At 40.2% G+C, this 18,705-nt stretch overlaps 1 protein-coding gene across 1 annotated transcript in view; it reads left to right on the forward strand.

Moving 5' to 3' along the window:
* Window positions 1-18,705, forward strand: part of KATNIP (katanin interacting protein) — a 55,640-nt gene that overhangs the window by 14,185 nt on the left and 22,750 nt on the right. Inside the window, exons 8-15 of the mRNA XM_058816041.1 lie at window positions 65-228; window positions 1,274-1,386; window positions 1,793-1,913; window positions 2,302-2,508; window positions 6,451-6,591; window positions 11,448-12,336; window positions 16,557-17,285; window positions 18,030-18,238. Of these exons, the coding sequence (XP_058672024.1) occupies window positions 65-228; window positions 1,274-1,386; window positions 1,793-1,913; window positions 2,302-2,508; window positions 6,451-6,591; window positions 11,448-12,336; window positions 16,557-17,285; window positions 18,030-18,238 (2,573 nt within the window). The remainder of the gene's footprint in view (window positions 1-64; window positions 229-1,273; window positions 1,387-1,792; window positions 1,914-2,301; window positions 2,509-6,450; window positions 6,592-11,447; window positions 12,337-16,556; window positions 17,286-18,029; window positions 18,239-18,705) is intronic.

Genomic DNA, 18,705 nt, shown 5'->3' on the forward strand with positions numbered 1-18,705 from the left:
TTGGAATGTTCTGTACATGTATGTCCTGAAAACTGAGTATTTCTTCCCTTTTTTTTGGTCCCAGAGCCCTTAAGTCGACCAGAAACCTCCCTTTCAATAACCAGGAAGAGTGTGTGTGAGAAGGATCCTGAGTTCTCTGTTTCAGCTGTTGTTCAAGCAGTGCAGATTGAGAATGAATTCTTGCAGAGAGATCTGCAAAGGCAAGCAGTTGCCACCAACCCCCAAAAGGTATGGCAATAAAAAAAGAGAGCTGTTTGTTCAACAAGCAAAACCCCCATGAATTACAATCCCTTACACATTAGGATTGTGTATGAATGCATGGTGATGGCCCCTAAGTGTAATTTAATTTGTATTATTCTTCCAAAGCGTTGTTTCCTTTAATCTGCTTCCTCAGGATGGCATCCCACAGCTCCCTCTTGATTACAGGGATCACTGAGCAGCTGATAGAGCAGCCATATGATGTGTCTGTACAATCAGATGCACAGCTGCAGGCCCACTTGAGCCATTTTCATCCTGCAAGCTTCTGAAACAAGGCAAAGTGGGATTTCCATCCCAGTAAATCCTGTCATTCTCCAGGACTCTGTAACATGGACACTGCCCCCTGTTAGTGCATCTCTGCTTTTGGAGCAGAGCTGTCCTGGACACTCCTGGATCTCACTGAGGATGAGCTGGGGAGGGTTTTCTGCCCCAAGGTGTGTTCATGTCTTAGCTCCAGAAACCATGTTTAAAAACAATTAAAAACTTATAAGCAAGGAAGTTGAGAAAAATCAACAAAAAATTCAGTAGAGTAGAGAAAGACCCCATAGCACTGTAAGAATGCAGCACTTCTGTTTTCTCTTGAGTGTCTTACTGATAGGTCTTTATTTAAAAAATAAATCATTATGTTATTCTAATAGAATTGAGAGGTTTGGGGATTTTAAGAGACTTGATGGTTTTGGAGGAGAAAGTCTAGTAGACCTGTGCCAAAGGTTTGGCTAACCCTGAATCCTATCAAATGTATCCAATGAGATTTTATATATATTTATATATATATGTGTGTGTGTGTGTATTTTACAGTCCTCAGAATTTGCTTCTATGTTTTCTTCCACACAGAAGGTCAAGCTCCAAGCTCAGCTCTTTCATTATAAATCAAGACCAATTCCATGAAATGTTCTTTAACTTTATAGAGTTACAGATGAGCTAGGCCCAAACTCATGCTTGTTCCAGAGATGCAGATTGATGCTGTGTGGTGAGAACAATCTGAATGGAACATGTTCATCTTTTTCTTACTTAGGAGACATTTTCTGTTTCATCTGTTCTTTCTGCAAAGGCTGAACCTCCAGAGAAACGCCAGACAAGGACTACAGTGACCAGAGCTGTGGAGAGATTCTGCCCTTTTGGAAGCAGGTATATATTTATATCTATTTGCTTTAGGATAATTTCCTTTTTTAAGAGAGGTTTTTTAGAATGCCACCTGGTAATCTGGTAATCTCCAAATACTTGAGACACCGTGGAAGTAGCAAATCAGGCAGTGCAGCCTTGGGCCAGTTTCTGTGTAGCAGGATCTGCCAACATCTCACTTTATGGTCCTCAGATCACCTCTGCATTCTCTTCTCACACTGCCTCAGAACCAGCTGGAAATGGAGCCCAGATTTTTAACCAAACTCTGTGTATCCAAGGTGGAATGCTGCAAAAGTTGTCATTTGGTGTTGGTTACTTTTTCCTGTGGGGTTCATCCTATCACCTCTTCATCTTTGCACCAACTGTTTCTTAAAAATGCAGGAATTATGAGGAAATAACCCAGAATATGTAGTTTCAGACAAAAGAAGAGACTCCTGAAAGCCTTTGTGGAGCGTGGGGGCCATTCTGCCTGTGACAGTGACAGATCCCTGGCTGTTGGCAAAGCTGGAGTAAATTCCATGTGGAGAGAGAAGGTTTGTGCATATGTGCACCATAATTGGTGCTTCCCAGTGCTACTGAAATAAAAGTACATTGAATGAGCTGTATCCCTCAGTTCTGCCCTACGTCAAGTAATAAACCTATGGCAGGGTGAAAAAAGAGAATTTGTCACTGTTCATCAGAATGACAAAGGAATCAGACAAACAACAGAGAGTTAGTTGCCTTCTCTTCAGGCTTTTTAAGAGTGTTGATGTGTGGCAGAATTGGTGTAACCCAAAATGATTGATTGAATGTCATCCAAATAGCCATGGCTTTGCAATCTTTTTTTCTTCTGACCCATCAGTTTTGCAGTCTGAACAATCTTTCCTTTCACATTTTCTTGGTTGGTCACTGCTGTTTTTACCATATTTCATTTTGTTCTAGATGACAACCAGTATGGATGTACATGATGCCATTTATGTGACCATGGAACTTCTTTCCAACTGGGGGAATCCAGCAAACGTGGGCCTGAGCCAGGTGGAATTCTTTGATTTCCACAACCAGAGGATCTTTGTGTCTCCTCACGACGTGGACATTCGAAATGCTGACAACGCAGGGGATTTGTGCTGCCTGGTCAATAACAACTTAAATGTAAGACAGCTTAGTGCTGGGTGTTCAAATCTCTCAGTATAATATTCCTATAATACTCTATCTCCAGATTTTTTGTTCAGAAACATTTTGAACCTCACTGGATAACAATTTATCTGATAATTTAACAAAAACCTACAAATATTGCTTCTTATTAACAACTCTCCTACTCAAGATGTTGGTATTCAGTTCAAACTTTGTTTTAGAACTGGAGTAATCCTTGTGGTATCAATGTACAGAAGCTTCACTGCTATTTTTTTCAGATGGATAATACAAATTTAAGTAGATTTATAAAGAAAATGTGTCTGTTTTTTCTTGTTCCCTTGTTATCTTTTTGCCTAGGGAAAAATCATGGAAATATAAGACTGTGTAGGTAGTTTTGAACAAGAGATTAAGAAAAATATATGGCAGGTAAGAGTCTTTCATGGCTCTTGTGTGAGATAGTAAGATGAGGAGACATGAGGGGCTCCCACACTAATGACAATGAGCAAAAGACAGTGACTGGTGTGAAAGAATTAGCAAAAGTCCACAGCCCTCCATACAGCCACAGTTTTATTTGTGCTGCACATTCACTCTGTGCCATTTTTCATGGGCCTGTACAGCAAGGATTCTAGTAAAAAAATTAGTATGATTTTAGTGGATGAGGATACTGATGGACTTAGTCCATTAAAAACATAAATTACAGCTCATTTCATGCTAATGGTGCTTTTCTGCTCTCAAGGTAAATGAGATTTGAAAGAGGACAAATATGCAGTATTTTGAAATTTAGTTGAAACTCCTTATAGAATATTATTTCCAAATATTTTCACCTGAAGCATCTTCCTTAATTTCTCCTGAGAATTGTATTTGGGATCTCATAAATACCCATTCTCCTTTTTAGGCTGTGCTGGCTGGCAGGTGACACTCAGTAGTAGTGATGGTAGTAGCAGTTGTAGTAGTGACTCTCAGACTCTCTAGATATTTATAAATTATGTAGTAATACATTCATTAAGCCATTATGAACCTGTTACTCTCAGTATTACTCATACATTTATAAATCTCATTATTCTTAAGAAATGAGCTTTTATATTGCATTGATTAATATATTCCCTTGATTTGTGACTCTGTAATCTCCTCTCTTGAGGCTGCATCCCAGATGCAATCTGGGCAGGGAATTTGCTCTTAGGCTGTGGGTATGGGGTGCCTGAACTGCAGATTCCTTCAGAAGGCAGAGCAGCACTTCCAGTTTGTGCACATTTCAGATCATACAGGAAAGCTTCAGGGTGCATTAAAAACCCAATAAATTAATCAATCTCCAAGCAATGAACATTTTCAACAGAACAAAAACTTGAAATAAAAACTTATTGTGTGGAAAACTCATTTTACCATGCTTAAAACACTTCCATCTTTGATCATTTAGATGTACTTTTGTCTTTGAGAATACTCTCATTGAAGATGAGGGATTTTATTTTATTAGTTTATTTATTACCCTTGCAGACTTTTAAGAAGAGCACTTAAACTGCTTCCTTCCTTGTATTTTGTGATGTACTGTAAAAGAAAAAAATGCCTGGCAGAATATCTGGTGCTCTCAACTTTTTAGATTAAATAAAGGGAAGGAATTTACTGTGAGGATGGTCAGCCCTGGCACAGGGTGCCCAGAGCAGCTGTGGCTGCCCCTGGATCCCTGGCAGTGCCCAAGGCCAGGTCAGACAGGGCATGGAGCAGCCTGGGACAGTGGAAGGTGTCCCTGCCCATGGCAGGGGGTTGGGACTGGATGGTTTTTAAGTTCCCTTCCAATCCAAACCATTCTGGGATTCTCTGAAAATATTTAATAAGTCTTAGATTAGGTATTTATTGAAATTGCTTTCCACAAACCTTTTTGGTTCTTATATGCATATAGAGGTCTTTTAAACCTCAGGATAACAAGGACAGGCAAATACTAACAAAGGTGTTTCTTCCCCCTGGGGAGCCTTAGACCTGTGTCATTCCTCTTCACAGTGCTTGATGCTTCCTTTACTCTCCATCATTTACACCTTCAGTCCCACAAAAAGCAGTGCCAATCTCTCACAAAATCTTAAGATTAAAGGTGTTCACTCTCCCCTTTTACCTTGGTCCAGTGAAAATACAATTTCTTCTTCTTAACATACCAGGTTCACCCTCATGGTTCAAAGAATTTTTGGGTTAGATTTTTCAGCTCCAAGAAAATAACCCCAGGCTCAAGTACCTCTTGTGAAGGCAAAGACATGAGATCACTCTTTGGGATAAAACATGAGAGTCCTCCACAGTCTCTTGAGTTTTGGCATGGATCCTTCAAGGTGACTTGAATTTCTGGTGTCAGATCTTTGGCACCCTCATGGGGACTGTAACACCTGTGAGTTTGTGTAAGCTCACCAATATCAGTTATTTCCACTGATGAGCAAGATGATCTCCATGGCTGCCTCTCACTCAGGACACAACACTAAGCCTGGCTCTGATAAATCTCTGGTTTTGGAACATTGGGTGCAGTTTTACAGAGAAGCCAGTGAGAAGCAGGAGCAGATCATTTTGGTGCTGAATCAGGTACCCTCCTGTGAAGGCACCTCTGGCTCTCAGTACACACCAGAACCTATTGATTTCTGGGGAGTCAGCTCCTGCCTTGAGAGATCTGCAGATGGATTGCTTATCTAATGTTGTCTGCAGTTGGGAAATTGTTTTTTTTAACTGTTCTTATTCAAACTATGGCTTCAAAAACATGATGCAGCTTTGAAGTTGACCCTGGAGTTGGGTTCACGGTGATTTGAGGGCTGTCCTTCATTTCTTTGATGTCAAGAGGCTTCTTTCTTTTTAAGTAATAAAGGACAGAACCTGTCTGGCACTCTTATGGCTGTTGGTGCTCCAAACTGGTGTTAAAGCAGAAACAATCTCCCAAAGCTTTTTAAGAGGCTTGGGGCAGACACCCATCAGAGTCTGGAGCAATGAAGAGAGGACCACGGTGAGGAGTGTATCTGATAGCTATCATATTCATGCTGGCTCTGAGCAGGCTCCAGGGTGCTGTACTTACCATTGTTAGACACACAGATAGAGGACTCTGTGGTTAACACCTTCAGGAAAAACTGAAACACTCACTTCAGAGAGAAAGGTGTGGAAAAAGACTGCCTGTTATCTTGTGTGTGTGTATCTGTGTCCTGTGTGTCCCTGAGAACAGGAGGGGAACTAATTTATCAGCTACTTTCAGATCACTGGTATGTAACCTGCATGTGGGTAACACTGAACATCAAATATATTAATATTGAACATTTTGATTCTGAAACTTCCTTCTGAGCTGCCAGATATCCTTTTCTTACATTCTAAACATGTAAAGATAGCAGTTCTTAGCAATGTCCAGAATTAAGCATTTCTTGGTGGTACTTTAAAATCTCTTGATTGCCAGTTATATGTAAAATTCAAGTTGGGAATTCTGTTATGTCTTAGAAAATTTTCAGAGTAGAGTCCAGTATAACTCTGAGGAGTAGACCTGTAAGTGAAACTGATTATCTGCAAAGCCTGATTAAAATAGAGGCAGACAATAAAGTAAAATTCTCAAAGATTCCCCTCCTTAGAGGACGAACCAGAATCAAAGAAATTGTGAAATGATTGTAGAATGCCCACTGTGCTCACTGATCCCCCCTAGTGCCAGCAAAGCTGATTAATTTGATAAAAATAAACTGGGCTTGCTCTGCCTGTGCTCTGAGCGTGCAGATGTCTCCCTGGGACAGCAGGCAGCTGACCTTTAGCTCATTGCCAGCTTGTTGGGAGCTGTCTGGCAGGCGGGAGAGTGGGATTTACTCTTGGGAAATGAGGTTGAGGTTTTGCTCTTTACGTAGCAGATTTTATGAAACCTTTACTTTCCTAATGGCCTCTTGTGCTGCTGGGGGGGTGGGGAGTTAATTAAAACACCTGCTCCAGGAGAAGGAGAATTAGTGACAGTCTGCTTGTCTGTGTTTTTAGCTCCCCAAGGAAAGCTGCCTTTGGATGTGCCCTTTCCACCCACCCGTCCAACTTTACTTTGTTATCCGCAATCCCACCCGCTCACGTGACTTTGGTATATCCAAGATCAAGATTTGGAATTACAACACAACAACTCCCAGTGTAAGTAGTCTTTTCTCAACTCCTCTTTATATTTGCTCATGCTTTGCCTAGGGAAATTCAGTGTGATCTTCTTTCTAAAAGCACGAAATAAAAGTAGATACAATTTCCTGTAATAAAACAGGAGCTGTGAGGTGTCCCTGTCTGCTGTGAAATTTGCTTTTGTCTTAATTGTAAGTGCTAACAATGTAGTGATAATGTTTTCGTGGGCACAATGAGCATTTGTTTTCAAAGCTATTAAAGATCACTAAAGACCTAATAAAAGGCTTGCACGTCCTGTCATTAATCCTTTACTGTGGTGAGAAATAGAGATACAAAGGTAAGTGCATCTCAGTATTCAGGGCTTTCAGCTGTTTAATCACAATGTAAATAAATACGTGTTTAAATATCTGTTTTTTGGTGTCTATAAATATAAACAGGCTGACTGTCGCTCAGTTTGGTGTTTGTCACTTTAATCATAAAATGGTTTGGGTTGGAAGGACCTTTAAGATCATCCAGTTCCAGCCCCCCTCCCTGGGCAGGGACAATTAAAAAGTCCACTACTGTGTGCTCATAATAAAACCAGTCATCTACTGTTACAAGAGAGACATATCATGGCAGATGGCAGATGGTCTCTTGTCTGTGTGTTTGAATGTCACCATGAATATCATTCTTGTTTGTACACTGCAGTGTTAAGAAAAAAAAATTCTCAGGTACTGGATCAAAGAGGATTTGCTGTCCTGGATTATAAATAAGAAGCTTTATCCCTCTGGTTTTGCTCTCATCCATGTTCTTATATAAGCACATATGGTAATTTATACATACAGAAATGGCCGTGGAAGGGACAGCTTAAAACAAATTTACTACAACATGATTTATATTTCTTTTCCTGGAATTTTAATAGCTTTTCTCACTAAAATGTGGTCTACAGGATGTTCCATCATCATTAGAGTGTGCGAAAGGGCTGCTGTTCTTGGAGGTAATGGTATGATTTGTTACCAAACCTACTGAATAGAATGCAGGACGCACACAGAAATGTTTGTCTGTGTTTCAAGGCTCTGCTTCCTTAATAACCTGATATAAGGCAATGTGTAAAATCCATTGGGAGTATAATCCTATGGATTTTGATGGAAAAATTTCTGTGTGCAGAACATACAGAGAAATGTTTGTCTGGTTTCAAGGTTCTGCTTCTTTAATAACCTAAAATAAGGCAATGTGTAAAATCCATTGGGAATATAATCCTATGGGTTTTGGTGGAAATGCAGCAGTTTATCCTTGCTGAAGAAATGTCTCATTATCCTTAGCATGAAAGAATAATACAAAGCAGTTCTGCCTAAGTCTGTAATTTGTCATGAGGAAGTTTTGTCTAAGAAGTATAAAACCCCAAAAGACAATGAATGAACAATTTTCTTCCTGCTAATGTAAATCCAGAGCCAGATTTCTGTGTAGATTTTGGGAATCATTCTAACTGCCTTCTTTCCCTCAAAAACCACGTAAGTGAGAGATGTCCAAGTACTGCTTCCAAAAATAGGCCAAAAATTAAGTCAGGCTGGTACTTTGGTATATTTGGATTTCAGAACTTGAGACTGGAAGGAGAAAAAAATATGTCTGAAGGAAGCTGTAAAAGTCAGATGACATCATTGTCATAGATTCCTTGATTCATTGAATTACAAGAAAGGTCTCAGAGGATGTTTCATCTTGCCTTTATTTACTTCAGTTGAGACCTCCAAAAAAGGAGGTGAATTTTAGTCTGCAGGAAGGGAACAAGTGTAAGGGCAGCCAGTTTTTTTCAAATTTATCTGCAACAGTCAGACACTTTGTAAGTACTTGATACAGCCTTGAAACTGCATGGTTAATGGTGCTATTAAAACTTTTTTGAAAGATCCAGTCTAAAGTGTGTTGTATGTCTTCACAAAACTGGGAATGGAATCAATACCTAAATGCATTAAGGTCTTAGGTGCTCTCCAGTTGAATAATTCTCTTCTTCAGGTGGTTGCCTGTGTGTTTGTTCCTCCTGTGCCTATGTTCCTGTCCATTCTCTTGGGCCTTTTTTTCAGTGCTGGTGTGCCTGTAAGGATGGAGCAGCTTTCTTCCAGCACAATCAGTTTTGTAGAAGTATTTTCTTTGGTTCTTGGCTTCTTTTCTACTGCTTCTTTTTCACACTTTTCTGAAAAGTCAGAAGCAATTTCAGGTCCTCTGTCCAGGAAGAATTCTCAGAAAAGTGCCTCTGGTTTTAGGCTCTATCCTTTGTGCATGAATATCACAGAAATGGCCAAAAATACCATCCCTATTTTCTCCTTGGGAGGCACTGTCCCTGCAGACACCCTGGGAGGGCTGAGGGTGCAGGCTGGGAAGGAACATCCAAAGGAACCAGAATTATTTTCACAAAATCTTTTTTCTTTCTGACAATGCTCATACCCACTTGTTTGTTCTGAGACACTGTGACCTTTTAATTACTCTTCCAGCAAGGAAAAGCCCTGCCTTGGCTGAAGTATTGAGTGGTTGTTTACAGGGTGGGATTACTCCTGAGGAAGGGATTTTTCCAGCCTCCTCACGCTTGAGGAGAGCTGAGCAGTGGTACTGGGGATGCTAAACTGTCAATCTTTTCCACCAGAACAGATCACTAAGCAACTGGAAACTCAGAAGAGGGGTGGGAGGGAATGAAAAAGAGCAGTTCTTAGTCTTGTGCCTGCATATGTTTGTTCTTGGAGTCTCTTGGGATCTGTTCAGATTTTTCCTCCCTGAGGCTCAGTCTGCTCAGGATTTTGGTGCAGATTTTCATCAGCTCTCCTGAGCTGTCAGCTCTTGGAGTGCCTGCCCCAGTCCAGTCTGTCTCTGTTATCCTAGAAATACCTGGCTGCTTCATCTTGGTACACTTCAGACCTTTTCTGCTTCCTAAAATACCCATCCCAGACATTCCAAAGCATCAGAGAACAGTCTCCCACTGACTGGAAAAGCATTTTTGAAGTGAGTGACCCCTTTTTGGGCTTGACTGTCCCTTTTTCAGGGAGAATGAGCTCCACTATCTCATTTTGTAGAGTTTCTCTGCCTACCTGACCTCCTCTGCTGGTGAGTGCAGTGGGATTAATTTCAAAACATGCTGTTCTTAAGAAGTTGATTTTAATTTAAAAAGATGACATTAACAAATACTTTTCAATGTACATCTGTATTTTTGTGGTCCCCTTCAGTTTACACCTATTTCCAGGTAAAAATGTAGAACTAAGGCCTGGGTATTCCTAACAGCAGTAGGGCTGGAATATTATGGAGAAATGTTCCAGTTATCCTAAATTCAGCTGTGACTGTTCAATATCTCTAGCATTTAAGGAGGACATTGGCAGTTTAGACATATAAAAATTTTAAAAGTAGCATTATTGGGACATCCTGATAGTCTTTCTCTTCCCCATCATAATTCCAGGCAAAGCCATGCAGGTAGTTTTCAACAGATGTAATTACTGAAATGTTCTGATCCCCTGTTAGATCAATCTAGCAGTGTCCTCATTCAAGGGGAAAAAATATCCTGTTTTATGGCTGACTGCATCAGCACAGAAATGCAGCACTTTATGATCCTACAGGAGTTCCACAGGCAGCCAGGCCATAATGGCCAATTAAACTGGTTTTACAGCTGCTCACTGGGAACTCAGGGAAGGTTATCTTTTTCCTTTCAGGAATGTGTCCTGCATTCCTGCACCCACTCCCCTCCCTCACCTGGAGCTTTCTTGTCATGTTTGCATCCCCTGCTTTTCCTCTGGGTACATCTATATTGCATTTTTTTGGCCTCAGAGATGTTATTATTGGGAAGGCAACAGGATGGAAGCTATAAAAACTTGTAAGGCTTAAACAGTGTGTGTTCAGGAGTGAAGAACCAGAAACTTTCATGCTTGGAAGGGAAGGAGTGATTGGTTTAGTCTGGGAGCAGAGGAAAATGAAAATCAGTATTCAAGGAGAACTGACAGGCTGGAAATGAGCAAGAGGGATGAAACTGAAACTTCTTACTTTCACAAAAAGCTTCTTATTTTTCACAAAAAGAAGCAAAGAACAGAGAGTCTCTGAAAGACTCCATGAGATGGACAAGTTAGAGAACAGAATGGAGATGGATTGTGTCTCATCTTCTGTATTTTCTTTGAAGATAATGGTATTTTTGTCAAGAGGGAGAAAAGGTTATATTGAAATGGCGAAGAGAACAGAAAGAACATTAGTTCTAACTTCAATGGAATAAAAAAAACAGGTATTGGTGAGTGCCACAGAGAAGGAGAACATAGAGATAAAGTTGTGAGTGGCAGAATTGTGTCTGAGATGAAGGCCTGTTGTTTAAAAGGCTAGTTAAGTGTTGGAATAGGCTATCAAGGCAGATTAATTGAAAACTGTTAAAACCAGATTTCCTCACAATGGTGTTGGTTATTTTATATTCTTCAGAGAGGGACTGGATGATTTTTTTTTTCTAGCATTTCTGTAACTCTGTAACTCTTTTTAACTCTGGTGGCTTTGATCTGGGTGGTTGTTCACTGTGGAACATGTCCTGAAAGTGCTGAATCTTAGGGATGAAAAGCAAAACGTGCCTCTGGAATTTATATCCTGATCAAATATAATTGTACTTAATCTGGGCTTTTCCCCTCAAGCTTTTCTAAATAATCAAACCTTGTCAGACAAAGTGATAGCAGTGTCTAGCAGGGTTTCCTGTCCTTTAAAAAAATCTTATCTATTACACAGTGCTTCTTAGTCATTTCAGCTTCAGATTAAAAAGCAGTCAAAAGCACATACTGACACAGGGTTTAATTGTTTTCATCTGTCTATTGATTAAGTGTTCAAATGTCAGAGTCCCAGAGCTGTGATATCTAATGCTTAAAAGCTTGACTGAAATCTTCCTACCTTTATTTTTGTAGGACCTTGATGTTGGAGCAAAGAAGGTGAAGTTGTATGTTGATGAGAACCTTGTGTTTGATGGTGAATTAGAGAGAGGCTCTGGAGATCTCCTTGCTGACCAGAGCACCACAATTGACCTCACAGATCACAAGCAAGATAGCTCAGCCTCTCCCTCAGCTGAGAGGAAGGAAGGAAATGCACCTGCAGGTCCAGACAAGAAAACAGACCTACTTTTAAAATGCTCAGAATCAAACAGTGCTTCATTGAACTGGACAGCTCTGCCAGAAGAGAATCTTCTTGAGCCTAAGATGAACTCAATCAGCTTTACAAAGAAAAATTTATCACAGTTAGAGGATGATCTAAAAGAGCCCCCATCTCAGGTTTGTATAAAAGATGCCAAAGAGGAGGAAGCAGCAGTTGCAGAGCACGTTCAGTCTGATGATGAGCTTTGTTTGAGTGAGCAAATGGAAAGGTTAACAGGAAGAAAACTGACTGATTCTGCAGGTGCAATTCCTTCTTGGTTGCAGTCATCTTCCCAGGTGCCACAGAATAATCAAGACACTCCCAGTAGGCAGAAGCCTCCGTGGCTTGCTACAGAACAGAATTTCAACTCAAGATTTCAAACACAGCCAGATGAAATCATGAAAAACTTCTCAGATCTGATAAATGAGGATGTCAAATGTCAGAGGCATGAACTGGGAAGACCCAATAGTAGAAATGCAACTGGAGATGGGAGATCAAAAACGCTGACCAGAAAGGATGCTGATGTGGACTTGGACATTTTTGACTCCCCTTCTAACAAAAACTGCAGTTTGCAGTACCCTGTGAGTGGAAGGAGAAGTGTCATGTGTGGTAAAAAGCTGGGATTAAACACTACAAATCTTGGAGAAGATGATTCTGCTCTCAAAGGTAAGAGGTCACAATAGCAACCTTAGTCCAAGTGCTGATGTGTTCTCCATTTTGCAGAGGCACAAACTCATTTTAGGTGGAAGGGACTTCTTGAGACTCCTGGAAGTTTAGACAGTGGATATTAGTCTGGCTATTTGTGATATTTTCCTCATGAGAATACTCAGTCTGTCTCCTACACCTGATATGAAACACTCTTCAGAAAAATTTGCATTCTGATTTAGGAGCTTTTAATTTATTTGGAGCAGCTGGAAGATGAAATTTCAATAAATTACATTCTAAAAATTGACAGTCCTGTAGACAGCAAATGTTTGCTAATATCAATTAAAATCTGCAGAGAGATAAAGAAGATTACATCCCAAATTTGCAGAGTTTATTTGTGTAGTAGCTTTGTGTCTTTCTTGGTGAGAATAGATGCTCAATATATTTATTCAGAGTGAATGGAAAATTACCCTTATTTTTCTTCTCCACTCATAATTTTATAAACCTCTCCCTCAGACATCTGGCTTATTTATGAAGAGTTTTCTAATAAATTAGCTGTTGTCTGCTCTGTGCTGTTGATTATCCTTGTCCTCCTTCCCCAGACCTCCTGCTGGAGGTGGATCCAGCTTTGTGCAGTTGTGTTCTGCCTCTGGCAGGACCAGCTGTGTGTCCCCAGGGAACAGCAGGAGAACTTCCCAAGCTCCCCTTTATCCCAACATCTGGCAATCCATGGCTAGGAATTTTTCAGGGTATGAGATATTTTTGTCTTTAACAAGTGTAAATAACAGAAAAGTATAATTTCTTACCCACAAGCTCTCCTTTGGCTCTCTTTCACCCAATTTGCCTTTGCTTGGGGTATATGTTTGTCTTCCATTTTCAGTTTCAAGCCATGTCATTCTGACTCCTGGGTTTTGGACCCTTCATGCTCCTTGCTTGGCATTCTGTAATCCTTCAGCATTCAGTATCTTGTCTCAAATGAAGATTTAATACAAGAACAACAAGACTCAGAGAATTGGAATAAGATGTTACAAAGCCACAAATTGAAATTTTGAGAGTGATTGAACATCAGAACAATTTACATGAAAATGTATCTTGCTGTATATTGAATTTGGGTGTTTACATGCAAGTAAGGGTGACAAGGGACAGCAAATTCACCTAAATGAAGGAGTGTCAGTTCAAAATCTACAGCTGGTACTGCAGGGCTTTTTCAGACAAAGGTAAAATGGTTCTTTCTAAACTTAGAATGTCTGAATTTTTCCTTGTCTGACCCTCTGTGGAGAAAACAGCAATTTCATCAGTGTGTCTGAAGTTATGCCTCAAAGAAGAGAAGAACAGAGGAGTTTGGAATAGGTGCCACCTGCCCTTCACCCACTCCACTCCCTGCAGCCCCATTTACTGTTTCACACATTTCACAGTATCTGTTACATGAAAACTTTCATGTTGTGAAAACTGTAAATAAATCCCACCTTGAGAAGTTCTGTTCAGTTGTGAAAATGGAGATAAATTAAGAATTTCAATGCAAACTACAAGATGAGGGTTATAATTTTTCAATGTAAATTTTCTCTGATTTTGCTCAGAGCGGGTTTTCATGTGGTGCTTTAAGCTCCTGATGTGTTTTAGTCCCTGCAGCCACCCAGCAGCTTTTGTTCTCTCTGCTGTGTGTGCAGGGTAAAGCCATCTTCAAATGGAGCTGAGAGAGCTTTAACATCAGGAAAACCTTTAAAATGTTTCCCTGAGAGGGCTGGATTTTAATTGGCCTGGGGCTAAGAGAAGGGCAGTGGAGGGTGGGACAAAGGGAAGGCTCAGAGGCTCCTGTGGATGTCACAGCATGGCTTTGGTCACTAAATGCTTCACAAGAACAACAGGAATTAGTAACAGCACGTACAGGCTTGGCTGGAGTTAATGTTGCTATAAAAACATCAATTTTTCTTTGATAACCAGTTTAATGTGCGAAGGAAATGGTGGGAGTACGCTGATAAAATTTGCAAATAACATATAATTTGGTTTATTATGAGTTAAGAAGATTGAAGAACTGCACAGAACGATGAACTTGAGGACTGGAGCAATGGAATGCAATTCAGTAGAATGGTTGCAGGCTCATCTGGGGACTAATAACCAAAAATTAAGTTGTAAGCTGAGTAATCATCAATTGCAAATGACCGAGGAAGAGAAGACTCATGGTTGAGTAGCTGATGGCAGATTGAGTGAAATGCTGGGGTGAGCAGTGATTGGAGCAGTGCACTCCCAGGATGGATCAGCAGAGGCATTTTGGCTACTTGGGAAACCTCAATATCTCCACACAGGCACTTGTGAGAGACCTCACTTGGAAAACTGCAGCTCAGATCATCCATTTTCAGGAAAGCTGATTACCAAGTGGAACAGATACAGAGGAGAGCTTTTAGAATGATTTGGGAAATGAAGCATGTGATTGCAGCATGGAAATATGATTGCTGTTTATAACAGGGAGTAAAAAAAGAGATTAACACAACAGAGGGAGAAGAAAGGTGGTTTTTTCTGTGTAGTCTTGCCCCAAAATGTAGTTTTCTAAAGTTTTGAGAGGAATTGTGTGTGGGGTGTGTGGCCATCAGAAGCTGAATTGGTGGTTCAAGACACTCCTGAACCCACAGAGGAGCTGGATGTTTGAGGTGTCATTAATCAATAATGCATTTTAGATTCTTGAAAGATAAAAGTCACACACTATAAACCTTCAGCCATTGGTGTCTGCTTTTGGACAACCTCTGCTTTCCTTTGAGAGCTCCACTTCTCCTCTTACCAGTCCTTAAAGTAGGACTCACAAACCTTTTAAATTGCACTGCCCTAGAAGGGGTTCAGGATTGTAACCTCTGGACTGTTGGAAGTATTTCATATTTGTAAAGAAATGGGAAAAACTCTCCCAAACTAGGAAAGTCAGTGGATGGTAAATACTCCTCTGTACTCTGCTCATCCCAAAATTTTCAAGCTTTGACATTTTCAAGGGGTAAATATTTGTACAGTTCCTTGTCCAGGTGAATTGTGAGTATTGCTGGGGATCAACCACCTCTTGGTAGTGGTGTGAGCAAGAAAGTGACTTAAAAATGTCTGATATTCTCTGAAATATGAACCTTTCCTTCATGTCTGCCTTTTCCTTGTGGTGTACAGAGGAGTGCCAGGTTGGTCTCCAGCCTTTCATTCTGGAAGACAACCCTTTTCCAGGTAGTTTCCCATCTGCTCTAAAATTCTTAATTTTATCTCACGTGTCCCCACTGTAAGTGGTTATTTGCCATAGATAGATTAGGAACATTGCCTCTTTCCAGTATTTCCAAAAACACAGTTAAAAGTTAGTCTTGAGCAGTCTTTTGGGAAAATTTTGTTTTGCATTTCACAGCAATTGGCATTTACTCTTGATAACCATTTGTTTTAGTATCCACCCAAGGACACTGTACAGAAGTAAAATCTGGCCCACGGGCCTGTAATTGTTCAGTACTGCACTTCCTTTTCTTCATTTATTTGAAGAAAATACATGAGTGACTGCTTTATTGAAAACCTTGGTTATTATCTGTTCTTAATTGTTTTGAGATTGAAATGAAGCAGTTCCCCAGTGCAGCCACAAGGAGAAGATGCTTTGCTCCCACTGGGTCCGTCTGATTTGTTGCCCTCCCATTGTTGCATTCCCATTGGATATCTTGTAATTATTCTCTTTCTACATCTCACACCTGCTGAAAAATAGGAAAAATATTTGGACATTACCTGCCTAGAATGCAATGCTCACCTCATCCTGCCTGTCTGCTGAACCTACTCCTTTTCCCACCACTTTTCTTTATATACTTGGGGCTCATTTTGAGAGGAAGAACCAGCTTTTCTCTGTAATGCTTTACATTAACCAGTTCAGCCATTTCCAGCTGTATGAAAGACCTGCAGAAATGCAGAGGGATGATTTAAACTCTTGTGACAAGCACACAATAAGTATCACTGAGCAAAAATCCCAATTTCTTTAAGGGCTGAGGCAAGAATTCACAGCCTCTACTTAGTTGCAGTTTGTACCATGGCAGGAGTTCTCCTCCATAGGTAAAAGTGATTTTGTTCATTGTGTTTGAGTGGGGAAGGGGAACTGGGACATGTAGTCTTTGTGACAGAAATGCAAAATAAAAGTGCTGCTGTCAGAGAATTTCCCAGTGAGGTACACAACGTCATTCTGCAAAGTCAGTGTTGGAGTGGTTTGCTCCCTGTTTGTACATTAAATGCCTTTGTAATGTTGTTTTCAGATGAAGACATTCCCATCAAGGACGTAGCAACCTCTAGAATGAAGTGGTGCAGTGAGCAAGAACACACTCTGCAGGAGTCCTGGAACTCCTTGGTGAAATTTAATTATTCCCACCGTGGTCGGATCTCGAACATGGATTTTCAAGGGGATATTTTTGATGAGTTCCTCCATCAGCAGAAAATCAGCCGGCCTGGAGAAAATCAGAGAAAAGAGGGACTACAATCACTACCAAAGAAGCAAGAGGAAGAAAATTCTGTGGAGATCCAGGATGGAAGTGATTTTAAAATCCCAGTTTTACCTTATGGGCAGCACTTGGTGATAGACATCCGAACAACATGGGGAGACAGACATTATGTTGGTCTTAATGGAATTGAAATTTTTAGTTCTAAAGGAGAGCCTGTTCAGATTGCAAAAATAACAGCTGAACCCCCTGACATAAATATTTTACCAGCTTATGGAAATGATCCCAGGGTGGTAACCAACCTGATAGATGGGGTGAATAGGACCCAGGATGATATGCACCTCTGGCTGGCACCATTCACCCCTGGAAAAGCTCACTTTGTCTTCATTGACTTTGTGGATTCCTGTCAGGTAGCCATGATTAGGATCTGGAATTACAATAAATCCCGAATCCACTCCTTCAGAGGTGTGAAAGACATCATCATGGTGCTGGATGAGCAGTGCATCTTCAAAGGAGAGATTGCCAAAGCCTCAGGAACCTTGTCTGGAGGTAGGCTATCATTTCTGATTTTCCTTGTGGAAACAGCAGTACAATACAAACAAAATACATTTAGCTTGTTTGTTATCATTTTCCACTTCAAAGCAAGCTGGCACTTTGTTTGGTGTTTAATTTAAAAACATAATGCAAAGCCCATTAATGCATTCTTCACTGATACTGGGGATTTTAGCAGCATACAGAGCTAATCTCCATTTTTAACTATGTTTTAGCAACCAGTCTGTGTTTCAATCCCATCAGATAAGCACTAGAAATTTCAAAGTTGCAGCTTTTTGCTTGTTTTCACATACATGGTCTTTTGGAAAAGGTGATTGGGAAGCTTTTTTCCCCATTTGCTTTTCTATGTATCTGAAATCTGACTGAATTCTCTAGTGAATTCTCTAATTTTCCATTAGAGAAATGGAATTTCCATTGAAATGAATGACCATTAGAGAAATTGTCCAGAGAGTTTCTGGATAGCCCAAAAGCTTCAGGAGCAGTTCCTGGTCCTTTGACAAGAGTTTCCAGCACAGTGTTAGAGAATCCATTAGAGAATTGAAATTCTCTAATTCTCCCTCTGAATTTTCTAATTTTCTATTATGCAGTATAAGTTTGAGAGTGAAAGCCATAGTCAGTATCAATTTGCCATACATTATCTTTAAACACTGCTGCAAATTAAATGCAAAGAAGGGCCAAAAATAATTTTTCTCATTTTCTTTTTGCATTATTTCTCCATTTAATTCTGTGTGTTGCCTTCAGCTCCAGAGCACTTTGGGGACACCATATTGTTCACTACTGATGATGATATTCTTGAAGCCATTTACTACTATGATGAGACATATGATGGAGAAATGGGAGATTCCAGCTCCCTGAGATATGAGGAAGAGCTGAAGAGGCCAACAACTGCAGACAGGGAGGGAGATGAGAGACCTTTTACACAAGCAGGGTTGAGAACAGAGGAGCAACAGGTGGGGGCCTCTATGTTTAAAACTCTCTATAAATGTCTGTTTGAAATATGGAAGTAATAGCCACATTTCCAGGCTGGAATAAAACTGCAGAAGAACTAACACAATTATTACTATTTTAAAGACATTTTTTCACCAGATCAATAATTTATGTTATTTTTTTAAAGTTCTAAAGGTCCTCCAAATTGTGGTTTCCCTGATTAATTAATAAGCTTATTTCTTTACTTACTTGGAGAGGGACTAGGGGGAGTTCTTTATGATTTAGGTACTCTTGAAGGTTTCTTGTCTGTCAGTGATTTTTCCCATACAGCTACTTCTGTCATGAGTAGCTGTCCTCCCTGGCCCTCCAAACAAAAGATTTTTCCATATTTTCCATATTGTTGGTTTCTTCCTCCACAAATTAAGGATATTAAATAAGAAGGGTCTCTTCCTCTCAACTCTCCCCTTATTTTTCCTCTTTTTTTTGGCTA

This window comes from Ammospiza caudacuta, chromosome 17, assembly GCF_027887145.1.
Source record: "Ammospiza caudacuta isolate bAmmCau1 chromosome 17, bAmmCau1.pri, whole genome shotgun sequence".
Lineage (NCBI taxonomy): Eukaryota > Metazoa > Chordata > Aves > Passeriformes > Passerellidae > Ammospiza > Ammospiza caudacuta.